A 25,275-nucleotide genomic window follows, 5' to 3' on the forward strand; every position below is an offset into this window, starting at 1 on the left:
AGAACTCTCCCTACTCTGTAGTCTGTTTTAGGCAATAAGAGAAACCCAAGGGCCTCATCCTGATTCATATTGAATCTCTTGTTTCTCTTCTTCCATGGTTTATTCCTGGTTTTGTGGGACAAAGGAACTGGCAGTCTGCTCCCATATAAAGTACAACCTAGGAAACTATATAGAGCAGTCCGACTCTGTCTCAAAGGGTAGTTATGAGTCTAATTCAATTCTATGGCATCGACTCGACGGCACTTAACAACAACAACAACAATATTAGACATCTAAGAAGTAGTATTAGTAGCTAGGTAGAGTTATGAGACTAGAGTTTAGAGAAGAAATCTGATATATATAATATATATGTATGGTGTTTAAGGCCTTAATGAAATCACCAAGAGAGCAAATATAGCTAGAGAAAATACCTGGGAACTGAACCTGAGGTTCTCAAACATTTAGAGGTTGGAGAGGTAAGCAGGGTCCAGCAAAGGAGACTGAGTAGTGGTTATTAAGACCAGAAGCCAAGTTGGGGTAGGGGGAGAGCAAATGTTTTTAGGAAGAGTGATTATGTCAGATGGACATAGAACATGAAGTAAGACTTGATCATTAGATTTAACAGCATATAGAGGTACTAGTGGAGCCCTGGTGTGGTGCTGTGGGTTAATGTGCTTGACTGCAAAGCCAGTCTGAACCTCATAGTCGGCAGTTCAATCTCACCAGTAGCTCCTTGGAAAACCTATACAGGGTCACTATGGGTAGAGCCTACTTGACAGCACTTAACGACAACAAAGGTAATAGTGGGCCCTGATGTGGCACTGTATGATAAACACTGTACTGGTCTCCATGCCAGCTGCAAAGATCGGCATTTCCAACAAGACTGGTATAAGTAAGCATACAGTAGAAACAGCAGAGGTCATAGTTGACTTTGGATCAGAGAAGCTTAACTAGAGTTTAGGGGAGACGGGCCTGAGTAGAATGGATCGAGAAAGAAGAATTGAATATAGCAAATGGACAATTGAGGGTTTTTTTTTGTTTTAGTTTTATGTAGGGTGACTTGGGGGGGAGGGGTGGTATTAAAAGGATATGAGGTTGAGAGAGGTTTTTTTTTTTTTTCTCTTTATCTTAGTGGAAGCTATTATAGCTTATTGTAATGTTGATGGAAATAACCTGGTAGAGGTAAATTTTGATACAGAAGTGAGCAATCACTTGAAGTGTAGAGGTGGTTGTTGTTGTTAAGTACTGTGGAGTCGGTTCCAACAGTGACCCTGCACAGGGTTTCCGAGGCTGTAAATCTTTACGGGAGTAGAAAGCCTCATCTTTCTCCCGCAGAGCGGCTGGTAGTTTCAAACTGCTGAGCTTAAGGTTTGCAGCCCAATTCGTAAATTAAATCTAGTGGATCAGTGGAAGGGTTAGTCTGGAATAGGAGGAGCCATAGTTACAGCAAGGAAGCCAGTACTTAGGCACAGCTGAAGTGGATGGACAAATGTGGTAAATAGGGATCTGTAAAAATGCTCTTGTGATTGATTGCATTCTATTTGCCTTGAAATATGGAACAGAGTTATTATATGTGGGGAAAGAGGTGTTTCTGAGAAACTAGAGAAGGTATGCAACAAAATAACAATTACATATGAGTCCAGACTTGAGAGGAGAAGAATGACAGAAAATTCCCTTGCTGCCCCCAACGATAAGAGTCCAATTGAAGCTGAATGATCAGGAATAGTAATGTGAGACCCAGTCATCATGTTCATGTGATTTGTTTATTTTAAACTAAATTGAACAGCATTATTGTGGGTTTAAAGTTGGATTTAACAATGACTGAGGTTATCCCAAGTAAATATAATAAAATAAATATAGATAAAAGACCATTCTTTTGTTAGTTTGTTATGCCCTTGGTGGTTTGTATGTTGGCTGTGATGCTGCAAGTTATTCCACTGGTATTTGAAATACCATCATGGTCACTCAAGGTGGACAAGTGTCAGCGTAGCTTCCAGACTAAGAGAGACTAGGAAGAGAGGCAGTCTACATATGAATGCTTACCAATGGAAAGTGTGAATAGCAAGGGAACATTTTCAGATATAGAGTGGCAGACAAAGGCATTATGAATAGTACCAGAATGTTTTCAAATATAATACTGGAAGATGAGCCCCTCAGAACATGGAATGTATGTATGAAGTGTATGAATCTAAGAAAATTGGCAGTGGTCAAAAATTAAATGGTGCACATAAAGATCTATATCCTAGGCATTAGTAATCTGAAATGGACAGGTGCTGGCCATTTTGAATCTTACAATCATAAGATTTACTCCTCTGGGAATGACAAAATGAAGAAAATTAAAGTACAGTACTGACTATAATAGGATAATGTCCATTCGCACTAACCACTAAAGCTGAGATGATGAAATTGAAGAATTCTGCCAACTTCTTCAGTCTGAAATCAGTTAAACATGCAATCAAGATGCATTGATAATTACTGGTGATTGGAATGCAAAGTTGGAAACAGAGAAGGATCAATAATTGGAAAATATGGCCTTTGTGATAGAAATGATGCTGGAGAGCGCATGATAAAATTTTGCAAGACCTGTGAAGTCTTCATTGCAAATACCTTTTTTAAACAAAGTAAAAGACGACTATAAACAGACCCTCACTAGATGGAATACACAGAAATCAAATTAACTACATCTGTGGAAAGAGACAGTGGAAAAGCTTCATATCATCAGCCAAAATAATATCAGAGGCAGAATATGGAACCAGACCATCAATTGCTCATATGCAAGTTCAGGCTGAAGCCGAAAAGAAGTAAAACAAGTCCACGAGAGCCAAAATACAACCACGATCATATCCCACCTGAATTTAGAGATCATCTCAAGAACAGATTTGATGAGTTAGACAGTAATAATTGAAGACTAGAAGAGCTATGGGATGACATCAAGAGCCTCATACAGGAATAAAGCAAAGCAGGAAAAGACCACACTACTTGTCTGAAACTTGCTCTCCAGCTTAGAAATGCTAAAGAAAATAGAAGAAATGAGGTAAAAGAGCTGAGCAGAAAATTTCAAAAGGCAGCCCGAGAAGGCAAAATCAAACATTATAATGAAATGTGCAAAGACCTGGAGTCAGAAAATCCCAAAGGAAGAACATGCTCAGCAATTCTCAAGCTGAAAGAACTGCAGAAAAAAATTCAAGCCTTGACTCTCAATATTGAAGGATTCTACGGACAGAGTACTGATTGATGCATAAAAAAAATCACAAGAAGATGGAAGAGATACACAAATCACTGTACCAAAAAGCAATTGTTGCTGTTCAACCATTTCAAGAGGTAGCATATTATCAAGAGCCAGTGGTACTGAAGGCATTGACAAAGAACAAGGCTCTGGGAATTAATGGAATACAAATTGAAATATTTTCAACATACTGATGTAGCACTAGAGGCAGTCATTTATTTATGCCAAGAAATTTGGAAGACAGCTACTTGGCCAGCTGATTGGAAGAGATCTATATTTGTGCCCATTGCAAAGAGAGAATGTGGAAATCTTTGGACAGTATTATTAATATCACATGCAAGTAAATTTTTGTTGAAGATAATTAAAAAATGACTGCAGTAGAGCATTCATAGGGAACTGCCAGAATTCAAAACAGATTTCAGAAGAGGATGTTGAACTAGGGATACCATTGCTAACATCAGATATCAGGCTGAAAGAAGAGAGTATCCGACAGATGTTTATTGACTATGGAAAGGCTTTAGACTGTGTGGATCATTACAAATTTGGATAACATTGAGGAGAATGGGTATTCCAAAACATTCAATTAAGGGTATATTGTATGGCTTCAAATCAGGAATGGGGTTCACCAACCATACTTATTCATGTATCTGTACGCTGAGCAGATAATCCGAGAAGCTGGATTATATGAAGAAGAGCATGGCATCAGAATTGGAAGAAGACTCATTAACAACTGGTGATACACAGATGATACAACCTTGCTTGCTGGAAGCATGTTGTAGTTGTTAAGTGCCATTGAGTCAATTTCGACCCATAGCGACCATGTATAGGGTTTCCAAGGAGCAGCTGGTGAGTTTGAACCAGTGACGTTGAAGTTTAAACAACTTTACAGTCTGACACATTAGCCCACTTAAAATGCTTACTGATGAAGATCAAAGACCCTTTCATATGTATTATGCCTCAGTGTAACGAAAACAAAGATCCTTACAACTGGACCAGTAAATAACATCATGATAAATTGAGAAAAAATTGAAGTTGTCAAAAACTTCATCTTACTTGGATCCACAATCAATACTCATGGAAGCAAGTAGTCAAGAAATCAAATGACATATTGCCTTAGGCATATCTGCTGCAAACAACTTCTTTAAAGTATTCAAGAGCAAAATTTGAAGACTAAGGTGAAGTTGACCCAAGCCATGGGATTTTCAGTTGTCTTGTATGCATGTGAATTTTGGACAGTGAATAAACAAAATGTTGGAAGAATTGATGTATTTGAATCATGTAGAATAGTCTTAAAAATAACATGGGTTGGCAGAAGAATAAACAAATCTGTGTTGGGAAAAAGTACAGCCAGAATGCTCCTTGTAAGCCAGGATGTTGAGATGAGACTTCATTTCTCAATCAAGTATGATGGAGAGGGACATCATGCTTGGCAAAGTAAAGGTTCAGTGAAAAAGAGGAAGACACCTTCCCCTCCCATGAGATTGATTGACCCAATGGCAGCAGCAGTGGGCTCCAACATAACAGCAGTTGTTACTGTAACCAGACAGTGTTTTTCTATTGTGCATAGATTTGCTGTGAGTCAATAGCACCTAACAATAAGAAGAGAATTGAGCAGATTATGTAATTGAGTGATTAAGAAGAAGCACCATGGAATCGAAACTAGAGTAAGAGAAGCAGGGACAATGGAAACAGAGCAAGTTTAATATTAAAAAATACAAGGGGGCTTCCAAAAGTTCATATTAAAATGGAATGGAAAGCTAATGGAATTTTTCCACAAACTTTTTGAAGCCCCCTCATAGTCTATGGATTCAGGAGATACTCACTGTTTATATTATGAAAATAAATACGTTGTTCACAGCTAAGTAGTACACTCAATAGTATGGAATGTATATGTTTTTTCTTGTGAACTTTATTCCTGGAATTAGTCATTCCGTCTCTGACTTTCATTTACTATCAGTATTTCTTCCCAAATTTCCCACAAAATTATAAAATTAGTACAGTCAGATATTTTTCTCCCCTTAGAGTTATCCCTTCCAGCCTGCTTCATTCTGGGCAAGCTGTCCTCTATACTTGCTGTATAGTTGTAACCTTGGTTTGCCCCTTCACTATCATCCTGAGATTGCCCATGGTTGTCTTCATGTTGGACCTCTTGTTTCCCTTCTTCCTTGGTTTAGTGCATTCTTCAATAGAAAATTTATGATATTACATATTGATGTGAATGTGAATCTGTTTTCATTGTACTCAATGAGCCTAATCATATGCATATTATGGAGCAAGAGTAGAAACAGTTATAGTAGCAGTGGAATTGAAGTAGAGGGATATGAGGTGTTTTAGAGATAGGATTGATAATTAACTGATGGGAAATGGGAAAGTAAGAGGTATCACAATATGACACCTTAGTTTCTACATAAAGCTACTGGATTTGGATAGTTGTGCCATTCACAGATACCAAGCCTGGATGAGGAACATGTGAGAGCAGGAAATCTTCATGAGTCTTATCTTGGAAATTCTAAACTAAAATATCCAAGACATCCAAAGAGAGTTTATGGGAATACAACTGTCATATGGATTGTGGATCAGAATGAGTGGTTTGTTTAGGAGATATGGGAGTAGTATGCAAAAGGTTGATGGTTAAAATTATAGACCTGATGATATTGTCTAGGGATGGTTAGGGGTGGATACAGAAAGAGAGGATGTAAAGCTTTACAGGTCTTTGCCTGGAACTCTTAACACTGAAGGAAGGAGGCTAAGACAGCAAAGGAGACAGAAGAAGTAGCCAAAATAGTGGGAATGAAAAAGAAAAGTGTTTGACAAAGTCCAGCATTAAGTAATGATAAAAACAATGCAGACTCTGAATAGAAGAGTACTTCCTCAATCTCATAAAAGACATAAACAGAAAATCAACAGCTAACATCATATTTAATGGAAAACAAACAAGACAAAAATGTCATCTAACATTGCCATCATTCAACAGTCTACTGAGATTCCAGCCAACCACATTTTAAAATTTGCCATTTGGTACAGTGGTAGTGTACCTAGTTTTGACTCTGCAAATTTTATAAGCAAAAAATGTAACTCACGTTAATTTGTATTAATTACAAGTTAATAAACATTTTGTTCATTTATTTTCTAGTAATTTTTACTTCATCTTAAGTAAACTTTGTCTTTTTCTCACTTTTCTGTTGGTATTTTGGTTTTACTGATTAATGTAACCCCATATATTTTATAGTTAAACATTTGTTAAATACAGTCATCCAGTTTCCTCAGTTTTAATTTGTTACATATCTCTTAAACAAGTAAATTATGAAGTTATAACTTTACTTTTCCCCAAATAGCCTAGCATATGTACAGAAAGTATAACCATATACTAAATATATTTATGGGTTAATTAGCATATTATTTAGTATATTTATGGGTTGTTTACTAATTTATTATTTTGCTTTTATAATACCCTAAGTTATTTTCCCACCACTCAAAATGAGAAGAAACATCTGCAAGCATCCATTATAAATCAGAATATGGAATGTATGAAGTATGAATCTTGAAAAATTGGGAGTTGTCAAAAATGAAATGGAGTTAAAGTGTACTGGTAGTGGCCATTTTGAACCAGTCAGTAATATGATCTACTATTCCCAGAATTTGTAGTGATGTGTCATCATCAAACAACTATAAGGCAGATCCATTAATTTACTACTGTTCAAATTTTTACAACCAACCACTAATACCAAAAATGAAGAAACTAAAAAATATATGTATTTTTTTAAACTACAGTCTGAAATTGATTAAATTTTCAATCAGGATGCATTGAATATTGCTGGTGATTGGACTTTGAAAATTGAAAACTAAGAAGGATCTGTAGTTAAATTTTTCTAAAACCTTTACAAAATATTTTTTTTGTGGAGCAATTGGTGAGTTTGAACTGTTGATGTAGTGGGTAATAGTCCAATGCTTATCCTATTGCACTACCAACTCTCCTTTTTTTTTAACAAAATCAACAATGACTATCTATGTGAACCTTTTTAGATGGAATACATAGGAATAAAACCAACTACATCTTTGGGAAGAGATGATGAAGAAGCTCAATACCAGTAGTCAGAACAAGGCCAGGGGCCAACTGCTGAGCAGACCATCAATTGCTTATGTAGAAGTTCAAGTTGAAACTGAAGAAAATTTAAACACGTCCACATGAGGCAAAGTATAACCTTGAATATGTCCCACTTGAATTTAGAGACCATCTCAACAGACTTCAACCTTAGAATAATCAACCATTTGAGCTTAAAAAGGGCAGCATTTGCCCAAGGACAGAGTTGAGAAGGGTTAGGAAAGAAAGAAGGATGGAAATTGAAAACACAGCGAGAAAGTGTGATAAATGATATTACATTGAGGGGATTGCAATCAATGAGATGAAACAAAATGTACTTGCTGAATGTAAAACTGATGATCTGCTCTATAAACTGTCACCCACTTCACAATAAAAAGTTAAAAAAAAAAAAAAAAAGATTTGTTGCTTTGAACTTGAACCAAAGATCAGATGAGTTGTGGGATGACATCACATCTAAAGAAAGCAGAAGGACGTTAAAAAGACAGGAAAGAAAAAGACCAAAATGGATATCAGAAAGGACTCAGTAACTTGTTCTTGAACTATAAAGTAGTTAAATTAAAAGAAAGAAATGGTGACGTAAGAGAATGGAACAGAAGATATTTTAAAGGCATCTCTCGAAGCCTACAATATTACAATGAAGTTTGCCAAGACCTGGAGTTAGAAAACCAAAATGGAAGTATATACTTGGCATTTTTCAGACTGAAAGAACCAAAGAAAAATTTAAGGCTTGAATTGTAGTATTGAAGGATTTTCTGGGCAAAATATTGAAACACCATGAAACATCGAAAGAACATGGAAAGGAATTGTACAGAGTCGCTGTATCAAAAAGAATTGGTCAGTGTTCAACCATTTCAGTAGGTAGATGTTGGCATGTGCTTGAGAACTGATGGTATTGAACGAAAAAGTCAAAGCTACACTGAAAGCACTGAAATGTTTTATACACACAGATACAATGCTGGACATGCTCACTTATGTACGCCACATTTTTTGAATTAACAACTACCTGGGCCAACTAACTGGAAGAGATCCGTATCTGTGTCCATCCCAAAGAAAGATAATTTGACAGAATGCTAAAGATTATTAAAAAATAGTTGCTGCGGTACATCTGCAGGGAACTGCCAGAAATTCAAGCCAGATTCTCAAGAGGAAGTGGAACAAGGGCTATCATTGCTGATGTTATATGGATCTTGACTGCAAATAGAGAATACCAGAAAGATGTTTACTTGTGCTTTATTGACTATGCAAAGGAATTTGACTGTGTCTTTCATAACAAATTATGGCTAACATTGCAAAGAATGAGAATTCCATAGCATTTAGTTGTGGTCAGGTGGAAACTGTACATAGATTTTTGTTCAATGCAGGCAGTAATTCACACAGAACAAGGTGGTGTTACATGGTGTTAAATCAGGAAAGGTGTACATTAGGGTTGTATCTGTTCTCCATATTTATTCAGTCTGTATGTTAAGCAGATAATCCCAGGAGCTGGACTATATAAACAGTGAGACATCCTGATTGGAGGAAGGCTCTTTAACAACTTGCAATATGCACATAACCTTGCTTGCTGAAAGTGAAGCGGTCTTTGAAGCATTGATTGATGAAGATCCGACTACAACCTTCAGTATGGATTACACGTCAATGTAAATAAAAATTCTCACAACCAACAATAAAAAAAGATGGAAGTTGTCATGGATTTCACTTTACTTGGAGTCACGATCAATGTGCATTGAAGCAGCACTCAAGAAATCAGATGATGGTATGCACTGGACATACCTGCTGCAGAGACTTTTGGATAAAAAGCAAAGATACCACTTTTAGGACTAAGGTGCTCCTGACCCCAAGCCATGGATGTTATTTCCAACTGCCTTGGTTTCATGTGAAAGCAGAACAGTGAATAATGAAGACTGAAGAACAATGAATGCTTTTGAATTATGGTATTGGTGAAGAATGTTAATATATCATAAATTGCCAGAATAATGAACAAATGTGTCTTGTAAGCAAGTACAGCCATATTGCTTTTTAGAAGTAGAGTGTGTGGTAAGACTTCCTCTTATGTACTTTGGACATGGTATCAGGAGGGGCCAATCCCTGGGGAAGTACAGCATGCTTGGTAATATGTTGTTGTTGTTGTTAAGTGCCACTGAGTTGGTTCCAATTCACAGTGACCCTGTATAAGGTTTCCAAGGAGCTTGACCCACCGACCTTGCAGTTCAAACCAACTTTGTAGTCCAGCACGTTAACCTATAGTACCTTTGACATAGTGACTGCAACAATGTGTTCAAGCATACCAGTGATTGTTAGAATATTGCATGACCAGGCAGTATTTTGTTCTGAGGCACACAGGATTGCTGTGAGTCAAAACTGATTCAACAACATCTAGCAACAAACAAAATTCTTTTGTATTTTAGTTTAGTGTTGTTTTACATCATAACTTCCCTGCTCTTCATCCCAAAGATTTTCTTGGCTGTTCTAAGTCATTTATTTTTCCAGATTAATTTGTGAAGAAATGTGTCAGTGTCTTCCTACACCTGTCAAAAAAATGTTTGTCAGGATTTTGGTGGGAATTGCAATATGCCTAAAAATTAATTGGGTAGAATTTTTAACATTTTCTTAATACTGAATCTCCACATCCCAAAGCATGGAATGTGTTTTCACTTACTTAAATTTTTTTTTTAATGACTTCAGAAAACATTTTTTAAAAATTCAAGTTTGTGCATTTATTTACCAATTTAATCCTGTAAATTTCATAGTAATTACTTTTATGAAGAGCTAATTTCTCCCCTCATTTTTTCTAATATACAGAAAGATTGTTGTTGTTAAGTGCAGTTCGAGCCAGTTCCGACTCATAGTGACCACCCTGTACAGGGTTTCCGAAGAGTGGCTGGTGAGTTTGAACAGCTCATCTTGAACTTCAAACCAACCTTGAGGTTTTGATTTTTTTTTTTTTTAAGATGTCCTGGTGTGGTATTGTGGGCTAATGCTGCAGACTGCAAAGTCGTTTGAACTGCAGAGTCAGTGGTTCAAGCTCACCAGCTGCTCCTTGCTATACAGGGTCACTATCTACTCGACAGCACTTAACAACAACAACATTGCTAGTGGTTCTCCACTAAGTATCATTTGGATGGTTATGTTAGGTGGTATTTTAAGGGATTGTATTTGTTTTTTTAATGTGGCGCTATGGGTTAATGGAAAGCCGTTTGAACTGCAAGGTGAGTGGTTGACGCTCACCAGCTGCTCCTTGGAAACCCTATACAGGGTTGCTGTGGGTCGGAACCGACTTGTTGGCACGTAACAACATCAGAAATGAGAATTAAAATTTTTATCAGATATCTTTCTGGCTTTAGCTCTGTTGGGCTTTTATTTGTAAGTAGTTTGATATTCAAAATAAGAAAGTTCTCTTTAAACAAGTAGCTTTTCCTCCATTTTGTTGTATGAAATAAAACACAGTTCAGAACAAAGAGAGTAGTTTTTTCTTTGTGATGGAAAATTATTTTAGTATTTAAAACATAAAATTAGTTCCCTGCCCATATTTACTTGGACTCTCTGTGGAAACATTTCCAGCCAGAAAACCTTACAAGGTCTAGCTCTTCTCTGATGTATTAATACATGAATTAATTAATGAAGACAGTAGGCCATAATGGTGAAGACACCAGCGGGAAATGAATGCCAAAAAGGAGAGATGCCATTGAATAAGTTTTAAACTGAAGAAAATGGAAAACCACAGCAAAACATGAAAAGTAGTATCTCTCTTCCTCTAGTTTTTTGTCCAAACTGGGACACCTTTGAGAATGATGTTGTTAAGTGCCATTGAGTTGGGTTCCAACTTATAGTGACCCTGTATAGGGTTTCCAAGGAGCAGCTGGTGAGCTTGAACCACCTACCTTGCTGTTAACATCCCAGTGTACTGATAAACTGGGATCATCTGGTATCCCTTGCCTGAGAATTGATAATTGTATCAATCTGTTAGTGTTCAAGTTGAAAGAGATCTAATTCTTGTAGGTCTGATTCCTCTGTAGTCTAGTGGGGTTAGGTTAATAACATCATTCTTTCATCAATGTATTGGAAATTATACACATGGTCTGCTGGCCTGTGCAACACCTAAAAACGCCAGCTCCTATCCTCAGATTTGCATACACATATTCCTCGGATGTGGCGTTGTAGACTAAGCACTTGACTGTAATGTTGGTTTGAACTGCAAGGTCGGTAGTTCAAATCCGCCAACCACTCCTCAGAAATCCTGTACAGGGTTTTATGATACAGTGGAACTTAACAATTCCTCTGTAGCAACAATTCTTTTGGCTCTTCTAGATCTCAGCTCCAACACACCAGTTTCCTCCTGTCTTTGCTTTGCTTCCAGGTTCCATTAACATAAACAACCTATAAGCACCCTTGCACCTAGAACTCTTATTGTTGACTCTTGACATTCACTCACTCAGCAGGTATGGCTAGGCTCTTCTCTAAAGGAGATAGACACATGGCCAATAAGCACTTGAAAAGATGCTTAACCTCTTCAGCTGTACGAGTAATGCAAATCAAAACCACCATGAGATACCACTTCACCCTTCTAGGGAGATAATAAAAGGGGGGATGAATAATGAATGTGGGAGAGATGAGGAAAAAGTTGAAACCCTAATCCATTCTGGTGAGAAAGTAAAATGGGTGTTGCCACTTTGAAAAACAATCTGACAAGTGTTTTGTAAGTGTTTTTAGTTTCCAAATAAAATAAGTCTTGCTTCTACATACATAATCAAATCTTTTGTTTAGCACTTATCTGCCCCAGCGCTATAAGGCTTGTGGTAGACCATGCAGTGCACTTGTGAATTGCAGGTGAGACAAAGCCATAGCCATTTGTGGACCATTGTGTCCCATTTCTTTTATTGTTGTACCTCTGAAGAAGAGAGTAAGAGTAAACAATGAACTTGAATATCTTTTGCAGGTGATCAATGCTGCACTGGCATTAGCAGCAAAACCACAGAGCAAATTGGCCCAAGAGAACATGGATCTGTTTAAAGAACAGTGGGAAAAACAAGTCCGTGTCCTCACAGATGCTGTGGATGACATTACTTCCATTGATGACTTCCTGGCTGTCTCAGGTAATGAGGTGGTTCCCCAGAGAAGCCTGTGAGGATGTGCACATCCCTTTTGACTAAGTTAGAATAAATGGACAATCAGAAAGTCCTCAAGTCTGGGCAGGTGAAGTATTCTAGCAATAATCCTGTGTGGATTTTCATTTTAATTAGAAAGAAAGTGCTAGAACTGACGGCTGAACATCGAGTGGCAGACTCAAGTAATTTCCCATTCCCTTGTCTCAGGACTGAGAGTGGCTGCTTGGATCTCAGAAATATGATCTGAAACCTAACTAGAGAAGTTTTTTTCTAAAAATCATTTTTCCTTTCTCTCTTCCTCAGAAGTAATCAGAGTTTAACTGCCTACTTTACCAGACGCTTCTGTCTACCGGATACACAGATAGAAAACAGGGAGGAAATATTTAAGTGTCATTTAATTATGAACTTGGAAAAAATAAATCTGGGTAATTCACCTCACAAAAACAGTTGATTTCATTATATAAACATAAACTTGTAATAACATAATAAATTGCATTCATATAGAAAATGTTTGTCAAATGCAATTCATAGTGTATATGATACAGAGATAAATTTTTATCACATCTCCTTTTAGTTGACTAAATATAAATGCATTCTTCATTTAACGTGGCTGCTGGTGCCCTTTAAATGACCACACTGCATGCTCTGGAAGGACCAGGCTTCCTGAGGTGGTAGCTGTGGGCAGAGTCAAAGGCTGGGTACTTGTAGGACTGAAAGTACCTGTCACCCCAGGGAACCACGAGCTAGGACTGGGGAGATGTGAGCTGCGATGGGGCCTGAAACAAGCAGGGCTTAAGTACATGCACAGCACAGTCCTCCAGCAGTGACCTATATAGGGGTGGCTGTGCTCCGCATACCAATGCTTCCCTGCCGCTGCTTGCTTGCCCTGGGACTGGTAGCTTTGGCTTTTACTTGTGAAAGTGGGGAGACTGCAGTCCATAAAGTGCAAAAAGAAGGGGCTAATCCATGCTACTGCAGGACTGCCAAATTGCAGGTGGTGGTACTTTAAAACAAAAACCCATTTACAAGCACATCTTTGCAGGTGCCAGAAATGCAGCAATAGCTTTTTTGGGAAATCTTGGCCTTCTGTTGTTTTTCCCAATGAAGTACTGAATTATTCTTTTACATTGGTTTAGAGAAAAACATTCCACCTTCACAACCCAGTTTTAAGCAAACAACAAATTCTGAGATCTAAATGCAAAGGCCCCCTCTGGATAAATGCTACATTCCTAAACTTTCTTGTGATTAGATTTTGTATATCTCAGGCTTGGTCTCAAGGGTGTTTTAGGCCATCTTACAGGAGAATACAGTGTAATGGAATCAAATGTCTTGTGCACACTTTTTGAAATCAGAACTGTAGGGATTCAGCAGCAGCATTTATTAGGACCCAGACAGTGACTTTAGAGTGTCTGTCGCATAAAACAGAAGAATGGAAAAAAGAAATCAACTTCTTTAAGAGATACAGCCCTGTCTGGAGAGTGTGTTCAATTTTTATGCAAATGTAGGAGAGTGTAGGAGAGGGCTGACTTGATAGAACGGAGTTTAGACAGTTTCCATCTAGCAAATAAAACACATGGAACAATTCTCTCAGTCAGGAAGTAGTGTTATTTGCAGAGCATCTGAATTTCAGAAGTCTACCTGGTGTGTTTCTCTAAATGTTCTACCACAGGCTTGCTTAGAATTGTCACATAAATCATTAATAGGGCAAGGGTCATTAAGCACAAATCCTCTGATTTTTAGGGGCCTGGGATGAAGGGTGGAGACAGGCAGCTGTCTGTGTAGCATTTCACTAGGTCAACTAATTTTTTAGCATTTAGGCTCCTTTATCCCCTCACACACCTTACCTCATCCTGGGCAGGTTTAACACTTGCTATTTCATTTCACATGATACCCAGTCTAGACAAAGGAACAACTGGCTCTTGTTGAGGGGCCCCCAACTCCTAACTTGGCCAGGCCCTGACTGCAACTCACAGCATTTCTGGAAGTATAGCACAGACTGAAGAGTGGCAGGTGCCATGGGTGCCAGTTGGGCAGGGTTTAGACAAGAAGCCAAGTCTGATTGGGCTCGTCTTCATCTAGCCCACTTAGATTTGTGGCCATTTTCTACTTTTCCCAAGGCACACAGGTGTTTCAGTGTACCTGTTAGTGAGAGGGACTTGTTTTAGAGTTGAGGGGCTGCCAGGTGAGTGCCCAGCACAAGCATAGGGTGTGGCTTACTCTAGGGTGGACTTCATAAAATTTTGCTTAATGAAATTTAAGGGACCTGTGTAATTCTTTGGAATGGTGTTTGCTCTGTATTCTGGGACCTTGTGGGTCTTTGGCAGTGTGAGAGAATTTGTGGAGTTCTTCCACTAATGGTTTGCATCCTGAGATTCCCTCTCTAAATCTTTGAGGCCAGGGCATTTGCTGAAGCTCTATTCACTCACTAGGAACCCAACCAAGGGGAGTTATGTAGGGAACAGAACTGAGAGGACCTTCTGTTTTTTAATTTCTACTGTTGTAGAATATTCTATCCCATTGGTCCCAGAAACCTCCTTATACATACTACAAATCAAGTCCTGATTTGTGGTTCAAAAGGTGTAGTAGTCATCTTGTCTGTAACCCTGTGGAGTCCCCAAAACCCGGATGCCAGCATTTCACGAGTGGGAACTTGGGGTCTATAAGTCAAATTATAAGACAGTGGCACTTGTAAATTAAGAAAAGGGCATGCATGTCACCCCCAGGAGAAGTAGAGTTGGGACATCGTCTTCCCCAAATTATTTTATTCAAAATGTCGTCTTGTAAATTACTGGAGGCAGTTTAAGATGCTACAGAGCATACAACCAAAGAAGAATATATTTATATTGACTGATAGCTTAAGGAGAGTGATTTGAAATTTATCAAAGTGATAAAGACTGTTTGAATTTCATTTGAATTGTATTTGATAAACGTTTTCTATGGAAATGCAATTTACTTTTTCATTTGTTTACTTTGTTTACATGCTGGGGTTTTTTGTGTGTGTGTGTTGTTTTTTTTTTTTGTAAGATGCCTTTGGTTATTCAGAGTGGTGGTTCTAATTGAGTTTATTACATTTCTTTATCAAATGCTCTTACAAACAAATAATATATTGCAGTAAATACTCTGGTGCAACACGAGTTGGTAATTTTACTTTCATTAAATGTCAGTATACCCAAAGAATGTCATCTGATTATAAGGTCTTTACAGAAAAGGATTATTACACCTAATTGTTTCCTCCTTTTAATAGCAAAAACAAAATTGAAAATAAGAATTTCATTCTTTAGAGGAAATGGTACAACTAATGATTAAGTTATAATTCCTAACCCCCTATTTATTGCCTTCTAGCTATGTGACCTTGGGTAAGTCACTCAATATTTCTGTGCCCTAATTTACTCATTATTAATGGTGGTAAAATGCAGTGCCTACTTGCAAACCACAAAGTCGGTGGTTCAAACCCACCAGTTGCTCCTTGGAGCTGCTCAAGGTTGCCATTAGTGGGAACTGACTCAGCAGCACTTAACAACTACATAGATAGTAAGATGTCAGCACAGTGCCTACCAGACAGTGAGCATTCTGTACCATATTAAGCAATATTATTAACTTCTATGTGTACGTAAAAATGGTACCAATAAAGATATCTAGGGCAAAGGGTGTGAAGAGTGGGCCCTGTTATTACACACTATGGATGCAAATATATATTCTTGTCATCTTTCTGGAGGATGCTAGTTGGCATGATACCTCGAAGGCAATTAGGCACCATGTGTCTAACATACATGCCCTTTGATTCAGTATTTCATTGCTAGAAATTTCCTCCAGGGATAGGTATACAAGTTTGTCAGAATACCTGTAAAAGGATACTCACTTCAACAAAAGACTGGATAAACAAATTATGTCCCCACCATCTATTCAGTAGGTTACTAGGCAGCCATTACAATGGATGAGAGAGCTCTTTATGGGCAAATCTAGAAAAGTTTTCAAGTGAAAAACTGACATAGTCCTGTTCTCAGTATGGACACTTTTGTGTTCATTTACTTATAGCTGATGTGTGTGTATTTGAGCGAGGGAGGTAATACAGATTGGTATGTCTGAGAAAGAGTGAGAATTGTTTTTTTCTTGTTGAAGCACACCTATAAATAAAGACTGTATTGAACAATCAGCATTTTAATGGGGTGCCGATTGGTGTGTTTAATCATAACAGACTCATGCTGTTTCCTTGGAAATTCAATATAACTCAGGGAATTTATAATGCAGTTAGTGTGGGCACCTCCTCACCCCACTGTTGTGCAGGTACAGTGGACTCGAAACCCTAGGACTTAGAAGAGAGAGTAGACTTGGTCCTGGAGGCCCTGTGGCCTCAACAGGCCAATACTTTCCAAAGTTAACTGTTCAGTGAGTGGTACATTGTTGTTGTTAAGTGTTGTCAAGTTAGTTCTGACCCATAGTGACCCTGTATAGGGTTTCCAAGAAGCAGCTGGTGAGTTTGAATCACTGACCTTGAGGTTCAAATCAATTTTACAGTCCAGCGCATTAACCCGCAGCACCATTAGTTTCTTAGAAGGGAAGGATTCCTTTGTTGCTAAAGAATGGCAAAACCCTTCCCTGGTTTGAGTTTATCTGGAAGAAAACCAGTCTGAATTCTACTAAGTTCAAATTGAGTTTTAAAGAACATGGGCATCTAGTCACAGGTGGAGGTTTGAGCTACTTTAATGAGCAAAAAAGTATGCCTTGCTTCATTGATTCTAAGATGTAATTTTACCCCCACTTACTCACTTCTGAAACCAGGATGAGTTTTTTCAAGTCAGTGATAAAAGAAAACATCATCATTTCTTCTCCTCTCCTTTCCTTAGCGATATGATACAAATAAATGTGAGATAGGCCATTTTACAAATTGGATTCTTTAAAGCCAGGAGTTTAGAACCCAATACCATGTATAGTGGGCACACAGTCTGTTTAGTTTAAATTGGCACATAGAGAGCAATGATATTGACTTACCCTTATATACTAACAAAATTATTGTTGTTGTTAAGTGCTGTGGAGTCATTTTTGATTCATAGCGACCCTGTATAGGGTTTCTAAGGAGCAGCTGGTGAGTTTGAACTGCTGATCTTGAGGTTCATACTGAACTTGCAGTCGAGTATTTATCTTTTTTTTAAAAAAAAGAGCTTTATTAAAATTATCAAAATATAAAACTATAGTTTTTTGACATCTCCATGTTGTTGTTATTCAGTTAGGTCTGACTATAGCAACTTGTAGAGTTTCCAAGGAGTGGCTGGTGGGTTTGAACTGCCACTTTGTGGTTCAGATCAACTTTGTGGTCTAGTGCTTAACCTACAGTGCCTCACCAGTACTTTTGTCTTTACAACTTTGGATGTGATGTTTCCATCTTTCTAAGTCCACCACAAAGAATTCTGCGTTCTTTGTTTTATTTATACCACGTCAAAACAACAGTTTGGTATCTTCAAGGGGCTCAAATCGTGTTCCTTTTAAATAAATGTATTGTGAGTTTTGAGAACAAAAGTAAATTTAGTGGGACAAGATCGAGACTGGAGGTTGAACAGAGACACGTTTTCTGATTAAACTCCCATAGACAGTCCTTACTATCCTCAAAGAGAAATGAGCCAGTTGCGTTGTTGTGAAAGGAAAAAAATTCCTTAGAGCAATTTTTAAGACCTTTTTCTCACCAATGCAGCTTTCAATTTTATTACAACTTCATATTATTGTTGTTAAGTGACATTGAGGCGGTTTCCGAGGAGTGGCTGGTGAGTTTGAACTGATTTTGTAATTCAAAGCAACTTTGCAGTCTAACACATTAACCCACAGTGCCACACCAGGACTCCAAAACTTCATATAGGTCTCTATTATCTTGTATCCTTCAAGAAATTCTATCAAGATTACCCCATTAAAATCCCAAAAAACAAATGCCATGACTTCTGAGCTCGTCTCTCTGCTTTGAATTTAATTTGCCTAGAAGATTCCCTTGGAACCCACAATTTTGATTAGACCTTGCTCTGAATCATATTGGTAAATCCAAGACTCATCCCTAGTTAGGATTCATTGCATAAAATTGTCTTCATTAGCTTCCACATTGCTTAAAAGATTGATGGAAAGATCAGCTGTCTGACAAAGCTATTTACACAGTTAAACCAAAAGCTTAAAATTGGTATCATTTCATATCAATTCTATTTCCTGTCTTTTCTAGTGTGTGTGTGTGTGTGTATATATATATATATTTTTTTTTTAACTGTCTTTTCAATTCTTTCATATCATTAATAATTCATTTCTTGTTGTGGTTCCCCTCACTACCCCTATTTTAGTCTATCATGTCTGTGGCCTCATCCTGGCCTACAATGTTTTGGGAATTAGGAAGGGGAAAGGCCTTGGTTCCTTGGCGACAGTTTATAAGTCTATAAGGTTGTAAGTCACTGTGGTGGCTCTCTTCTTTGCTAAATCTTCAGGTACTACATGCCCTGTCTTGACCAATTCTTAATTTGAGGTCTAACTTACTATTTCCATTCTAGACATTGCCATATGCAACCTAACTTGAATGTGTTATTAGGGCCCTAGAAGTAGAATTAGCATTGGTAGGCCAGTACTAGCAAAGAAATGCCCACATCAGTGCCTTAAACAGATTGCATTTGCCATGATTCTTCTGGCTCTTATAGAACAAGCATACCTTTTAGTTTTTCATTTACTATATAAAGTGCATTCTTGGTTTAGGGGAGTTGATGCTGCTTCTAAGAGTTATTACATGTCTTGAAAAAGCTCATTTAGGAGAGCAGGAAGGACATGTCGAGATGAGACCCTGGTTGTTAACCTCTGTGTCCCATGACTACTGTATGAGTCTGGGCCCCATCACGTGGCCTGGACTCTTGGATGAGTGAACATTCCCTCTTCCATTTTCTGTCTGCCCATACAGATCTAGCTCATTCACTTTAGCGGCTTCATAATAACCTACTGAGGGAGTAGTTGTTATATGCGTTGAGTCGGTTCTAACTCATGGTGACCCTGTGTAGGGTTTCCGAGGCTATAAATCTTTGCAGAAGCAAAAAGCCTCATCTTCCTTCCACAGAGTGGCTGGTGGGATCAAACTGCCAACCTTTTGGTTCACAGTGCCTATCCTCTGTTGTTGTTACTGTTGTTAAGTGCCGTCGAGTCACTTGTGACTCAACCAATCTGTATAGGGTTTCTATGACTTTTAAATCTTAATGAGAGCAGAAGAAAGCCCTATCTTTCTCCTATGAGTGACTGGCGGGCTGGACAGTTATGTTGATGTGAACTCCTTGCCCTGGGGGTTCCCAGAATCCAGTGATAAGCTTGTTGTTTTATGGGAAAACCAAAACCCAGCTCTGTGACTACTAGGAGCTGCTGTTTCGAGTCAGTTCTGACTTTTAATGACGTTGTGTAAAGTAGAATACAGCACTACCCAGTCCTGTGCCATCCTCACAGTCTTTGCTATGCTGGAGCCCATTGTTATAACAACTGTTCATCTCACTGAAACAAACTTTTTGACTGACTGTCTACTTTATCAAGCAGATGTCCTTTTCTAGCAACTGATCCCTCCTGATAATATGTCCAAAGTTATGTGAGACAAAGCCTCACCATCATCATTATATCTAATAATAGTTTGTTGTTTTGGTATTACATGGTATACTTTTTATTTGCCAATCATAATTAAAATGCATCAATTCTTCTGTATGCATTGTCCAACTTTCACATGCGTACTTGTTGTTAAGTGCCGTCGAGTCGGTTCTGACCTGTAGTGACCCAAGATAGGGTTTTCAAGGAGCAGCTGGTGAGCTTGAACCACTGACCTTGCAGTTCTAATGACTTGGCAGTCTGACGCATTAGCCCACAGCGCCACACCAGGACTCCATACATACATACTGTTGTCGTTAGGTGCTCTCGAGTCAGTAACGACTCATAGCGACCTTCTGCACAGCAGAACGAAACACTGCCTGATCCTGGGCCACCTTACTACTGTTGCCACACTTGAGTCCATTGATGCTGCCACTTGGCCAATCCATCTCATTGGAGGTCTTCCTCTTTTTCTCTGGCCCTCCACCTTACCAAACATGATATCCTTCTCCAGTGACTGGTCCCTCCTGACACTATGTCCGAAGTATGAGAGATGAAGTTTGGCCATCTTGGCCTCCAAGGAGCACTCTGGCTGCTAGGCGATTGAAAATACCATGACTTGGGTCAGGCATACCTCAATTTTCAAAGTGACTTCTTTGTATTTTGACACTTTGAAGAAGCTTTTGTAGTAGATTTTCCAGATGCAGTAAGTCTTGATTTCCTGCTATTTCCATGGGCTATGAATGTGGATCCAAGTAAAATGAAATCCTGACAACTTCAGTCTTTTTAACCTTTATCATGATCATAATTGGCCTGCCTGCTTACCATGAGAAGGTTACTAAATGTTTTGCCTCATGCAGTTGAGGCTTTCACCTGCTTTCCAGCACAACCTTCTGTCTCAAGTTATGCTGGCTTCTTGGTAGATTGTTTGAACTATACTGACATCTTTAGGGAAGCAGGGGTGGGTGGGGAGGATAAAAACTTTATAGTAAAACTATTTGAGTTAAGAATTTCAAAAGGTTTCTGTAAATGCCCTACACAGAAGTATTCCTTAGAAATGGGCTTTCTTTTGTTTTAACATCTTAAAGATTGTTCTTGGGAGTGATTACATGTTGAGTATCTGTGGGACAGTTTATCCAGTAATTCACTTCATGTCTTCAGTGCAATATGTAATTCTTTGATCACTGTGGCTGGCACAAAGTAAGCACTCAATAAATGATTGATTCCAACTTAAAGTTGTCACCTTCTTGTGAAGACATCCTTCCTCATTCAGCTTTTCTTGTTGTTTAGAGAATCACATTTTGGAAGATGTGAACAAATGTGTCATTGCTCTGCAAGAGAAAGATGTGGATGGGTTGGACCGCACAGCTGGTGCAATTCGAGGCCGGGCAGCCCGGGTCATTCACGTGGTCACCTCAGAGATGGACAACTATGAACCAGGGGTCTACACGGAGAAGGTGCTGGAGGCCACTAAGCTGCTTTCCAATACAGGTGCGGGGGTTGCTCCCTGTCCAGTGCTCCTACCCAGGCAGTCTGGGAGGGACAGGACCATCCTGTTAGGGAGTTAGTTAGAGATCAGGATATCCGGGTGAAACATCAGACTCCTGAGAAGTCTGGTAAAAGATAACTCACAAGCACATTTGCTTCATGATAACTAATGATCAGGGGTTTCATTATGATGAACTCTATCATCAGGTAATGGCAACGTGATCCTTCCACTTGCTCAGGCCATTCGGTTGGATTCACCCCAGAAAGTTCCTCTTTTTGTTTCACATCCCTCGTCTAATCTATCACACATTATTTTAAATAAACGTCAAAGTGTCCTGTTAGTTAAAAAGAAAACTGAAACTTCAAGTTCTCAGCCCTGTATTGCAGAATCTAGTCAGAGACAAAGTGACTCAAGTATATATACATGCTATTTCTTTTCATTTATTTTAACTATAAATACCCTTCACATGGTTGAAGCAGAGGCTCTTTATCCTAAACCTCGGCTTCTGTTGGCCTGAGGAACTCAGGGAGGCTGGTGGAATGAATGGTGGATCTTCCTTGCCCCTCTCCCTTCAGTCATGCCACGCTTCACCGAGCAAGTGGAAGCGGCTGTGGAGGCGCTCAGCTCCGACCCCGCCCAGCCCATGGATGAGAATGAGTTTATTGATGCCTCCCGCCTGGTGTATGATGGCATCCGGGACATCAGGAAAGCAGTATTGATGATAAGAGTGAGTAACTGCATTTCAGATGTTTTAACAGCTTCTTCCTTATCATTTACTAAACTTGAGCAATGCATCATTCTGGAACTCAGCAGATGCAGTGGCAGTATATTAAAACTATGAATCTAAAAGCTTTTAGAATGAGATACATTTAATTATGTTGTCTAAAATGACTGTTAGTTGCAAGTTAGAGCCCAAATATGGGCTAAGAAAGGGGAGCTAGCAGGAGTTGGCCTTGAGGATTTAATGTAGAGCAAACAGTCAACACAATGAGGCTTCAGTTTGAGTTAGAAGGAAACTTTAGAAAATATAGACTCTCCATTTCCTAATGCAGATTGGTGTTATACTTAAAGTGGCCACCGGCGGGCATTTCTTGGTAGAACTTCAGTATATTCCAGAATTGGATGAAGGGCTATGTCAGCCCCTGGTGGTTCCTCTTTGGTGAGGCCAAGTGCTGGTCAATTCTTAGTGTCTGAGGGAAAGTCCAGGACCCCCTCTGGGTTGGTGTGAACAAAGCATTTCAGAAACTACCAATGTCTCCATGATGCAGCCCCAGGGAGCTGGGCCTGAATCTCACAGATGCTTTTCCCAGAATAGTTGATAATGTTCTAGAAGCTGAGAGCAGGATCTGTGAAAACTTCCCAGGTCCACCCGGCTGCATTGATGCTTATTTGCTGAACTGTTGATGTGGTCAGGGCAGAGATCCTGTTCCATTGGTGGCAGGCTTTGCATTCTCCATTCCTGCTGCTGTGCTGATGGAGAACCTCTATGTTCAGTAAAGGCCTGATTGAGCCCCATTGTCCTTGGGTCCCTGGTCACTTTTCCAGTGGTCATGTAGACTAGCCATCTAGAAACAAAAGAAAAGAAACCCTGGTGATGAAGTATGTTGAGTATCAGAGGTGAAAGCTTTGGTATTTAAATAGTCTAGGACCGGAGTGTGCCTTTCCTGTGACTGTGTGTGGGAGGACTGAAAGTCAGGAATTGAACGACTCCAGTCCTGGTGGCTGGTCTGTTCTATACCCTGCTCTGCAGACAAGAGCTGCCCTTCAGTAGACTCTATGACCACTTCATACCTTCCTGCTGTCCTCAGGCTTAAACACTTGTATCCCCATCCTCCCCTCTTCCAGTGAGGCAGCTTCTTCTATACCCATGTATTCTACCTTCCCTCCTGTTACCCTGGGTGGCCTTAGCTGTTGCTGGCTAGTGGTGTCCCCTCCACAAGGGCACTAGATCACACACACACACTGCCTCCAGCCCATTTCTCACAGTTTGGAAGGGTTGGGTGGCCATATCTTGGCCCTCTTCCTTCTCAGTATCCTTTGTTAGTTTCTCCTCATCTTGTAAGCCTGTTAACACTGGTGTTCCCCATTGCAACGTCCTTGAGCTCTTTTCTTTTCCTGTCTTAAATACAAATTAGTGAGGGTTTACAGAACATCCAACATAGCATACACTTCGTTTCGTCTCAGTTGCAGTCCTTTCAGTGTAACATCACTGATCCCACTCCTTCCCTCTATCGTTTCCATTACTCCTTTATCCATCCTTCTGAAATGTGTCCTTAGGTGATTGCTGTCCTTTTGATCCCAGCCTTGACCTCTTTCCCTGTGTGTGTTAGGCCTTGAGATAGCCATCTAGATGTTATATTCTTGAGTTCCATACTATCTTGTTATTCCCCCTTTGTTGTTGTTAAGTGCTGTTGAGTCAGTTCTGATTCATAGCAACTTTGTATAGTGTTTCCAAAGAGTAGTTGGTGAGTTTGAACGGCCAGCCTTGCAGTTTAAACCGACCCTGTGGTCCAACGCATTATCTTGCAGAGACACACCAAGACTCCTATCCCCCCTTGCTACTTGATAAATAGGCATCTCAAGTGTATGCATCAAACTGAGCTCTTGATCTCTGCATCTCAAACCTGCTTCACCCCCAGTCTTCACATGTAGTTGATGAAAACTCTATACTCGGCTAATGGCAACCCTTTCCTTCCACTTGCTCAGGTCATTCACTTGGAGTCACTTCTGAAAAGCCCTCTTTTTGTTTCCTATCCTTTGTTTGAGCTATCAGCAAATTCTGTCAACTCTACCTTCTAGAACCTGGCCAGTTCTCAACCTTGCCTAAGCCTCCAGTATCTCCCCTCTGGATTCAGCTGGCCTCTCTGTTCCCATCCTTAGCTGTCTACACTCTTATCCATAGACTATCTAGAATGACCTTTTAAAACCTAACAAGATTACATAACTCTTCTGCTCAAACTTCAAAAGCTACCCAAAATCCTTAATGCTTACCTTAGGAACTGAACCATCATCTCTCTGACCTCATCTGCTGCTACTCCCCCATTTGCTCACAGGGCTATTGCACCAGTCCCTGTGCAGCAAGGATCTTCCTCTGTGGACTGGCTCCTCCTTCCTGCTACATACCTGCCATGCTCCTACCCTAATTGCCCTCAGGTCTCTGATCACCATATAAAAATCCTTCTTCAATGCCTTGTTTTTTTCAAAATACCACTGATCAATTTCAAATAGTATACTTTGGCATTGTTTTCCCCAGTACAATATAATAAGCATTGTAAGAGCAGGGATTTTTGTCTCCTGTGTTGGTCGTACTGTAACTCTAGGGCCCAGAACAGTGCTTGGCACATTGTTGTTGTCGTTGTCTGGTGCCATCGAGTCGGAACCGACTCATAGCGACCCATGCACAGCAGAAGGAAACAATGTCCAATCCTGGGCCAACCTAACTACCGCTGCCACACTTGAGTCCATCAATGACGCCACCTGGCCAATCCATCTCGTTGGGGGTCTTCCTCTTTTTCTCTGACCCTCCACCATACCCAGCATGACATCCTTCTCCAGCGACTGTTCCCTCCGGACAATATGTCCAAAGTATGAGAGACAAAGCTTAGCCATCTTGGCCTCCATGGAGCACTCTGGCTGCACTTCTTCCAAAACACATCTGTTGGTTCTTTTGGCAGTCCATGGCACTTTCCGCATTCTCATCCAACACCACAACTCAAAGGCATCAATTCTTCTACGGTCTTCCTTATTTACTGTCCAGCTTTCGCATCCGTATGAGGTTATTGAAAATACCATGGCTTGGGTCAGG

General features: G+C 39.5%; 1 protein-coding gene across 2 annotated transcripts in view; it reads left to right on the forward strand.

Moving 5' to 3' along the window:
* The window catches only part of CTNNA1 (catenin (cadherin-associated protein), alpha 1, 102kDa), a 211,806-nt gene that overhangs the window by 174,147 nt on the left and 12,384 nt on the right, over positions 1–25,275 (forward strand). For both annotated transcript variants that reach the window (XM_006866127.1, XM_006866128.1), the window contains exons 10-12: positions 12,241–12,397; positions 21,272–21,472; positions 22,046–22,197. In XM_006866127.1, coding sequence (XP_006866189.1) covers positions 12,241–12,397; positions 21,272–21,472; positions 22,046–22,197 — 510 coding nt within the window. The remainder of the gene's footprint in view (positions 1–12,240; positions 12,398–21,271; positions 21,473–22,045; positions 22,198–25,275) is intronic.

This window comes from Chrysochloris asiatica, unplaced genomic scaffold (genome assembly GCF_000296735.1).
Source record: "Chrysochloris asiatica unplaced genomic scaffold, ChrAsi1.0 scaffold00087, whole genome shotgun sequence".
NCBI lineage: Eukaryota > Metazoa > Chordata > Mammalia > Afrosoricida > Chrysochloridae > Chrysochloris > Chrysochloris asiatica.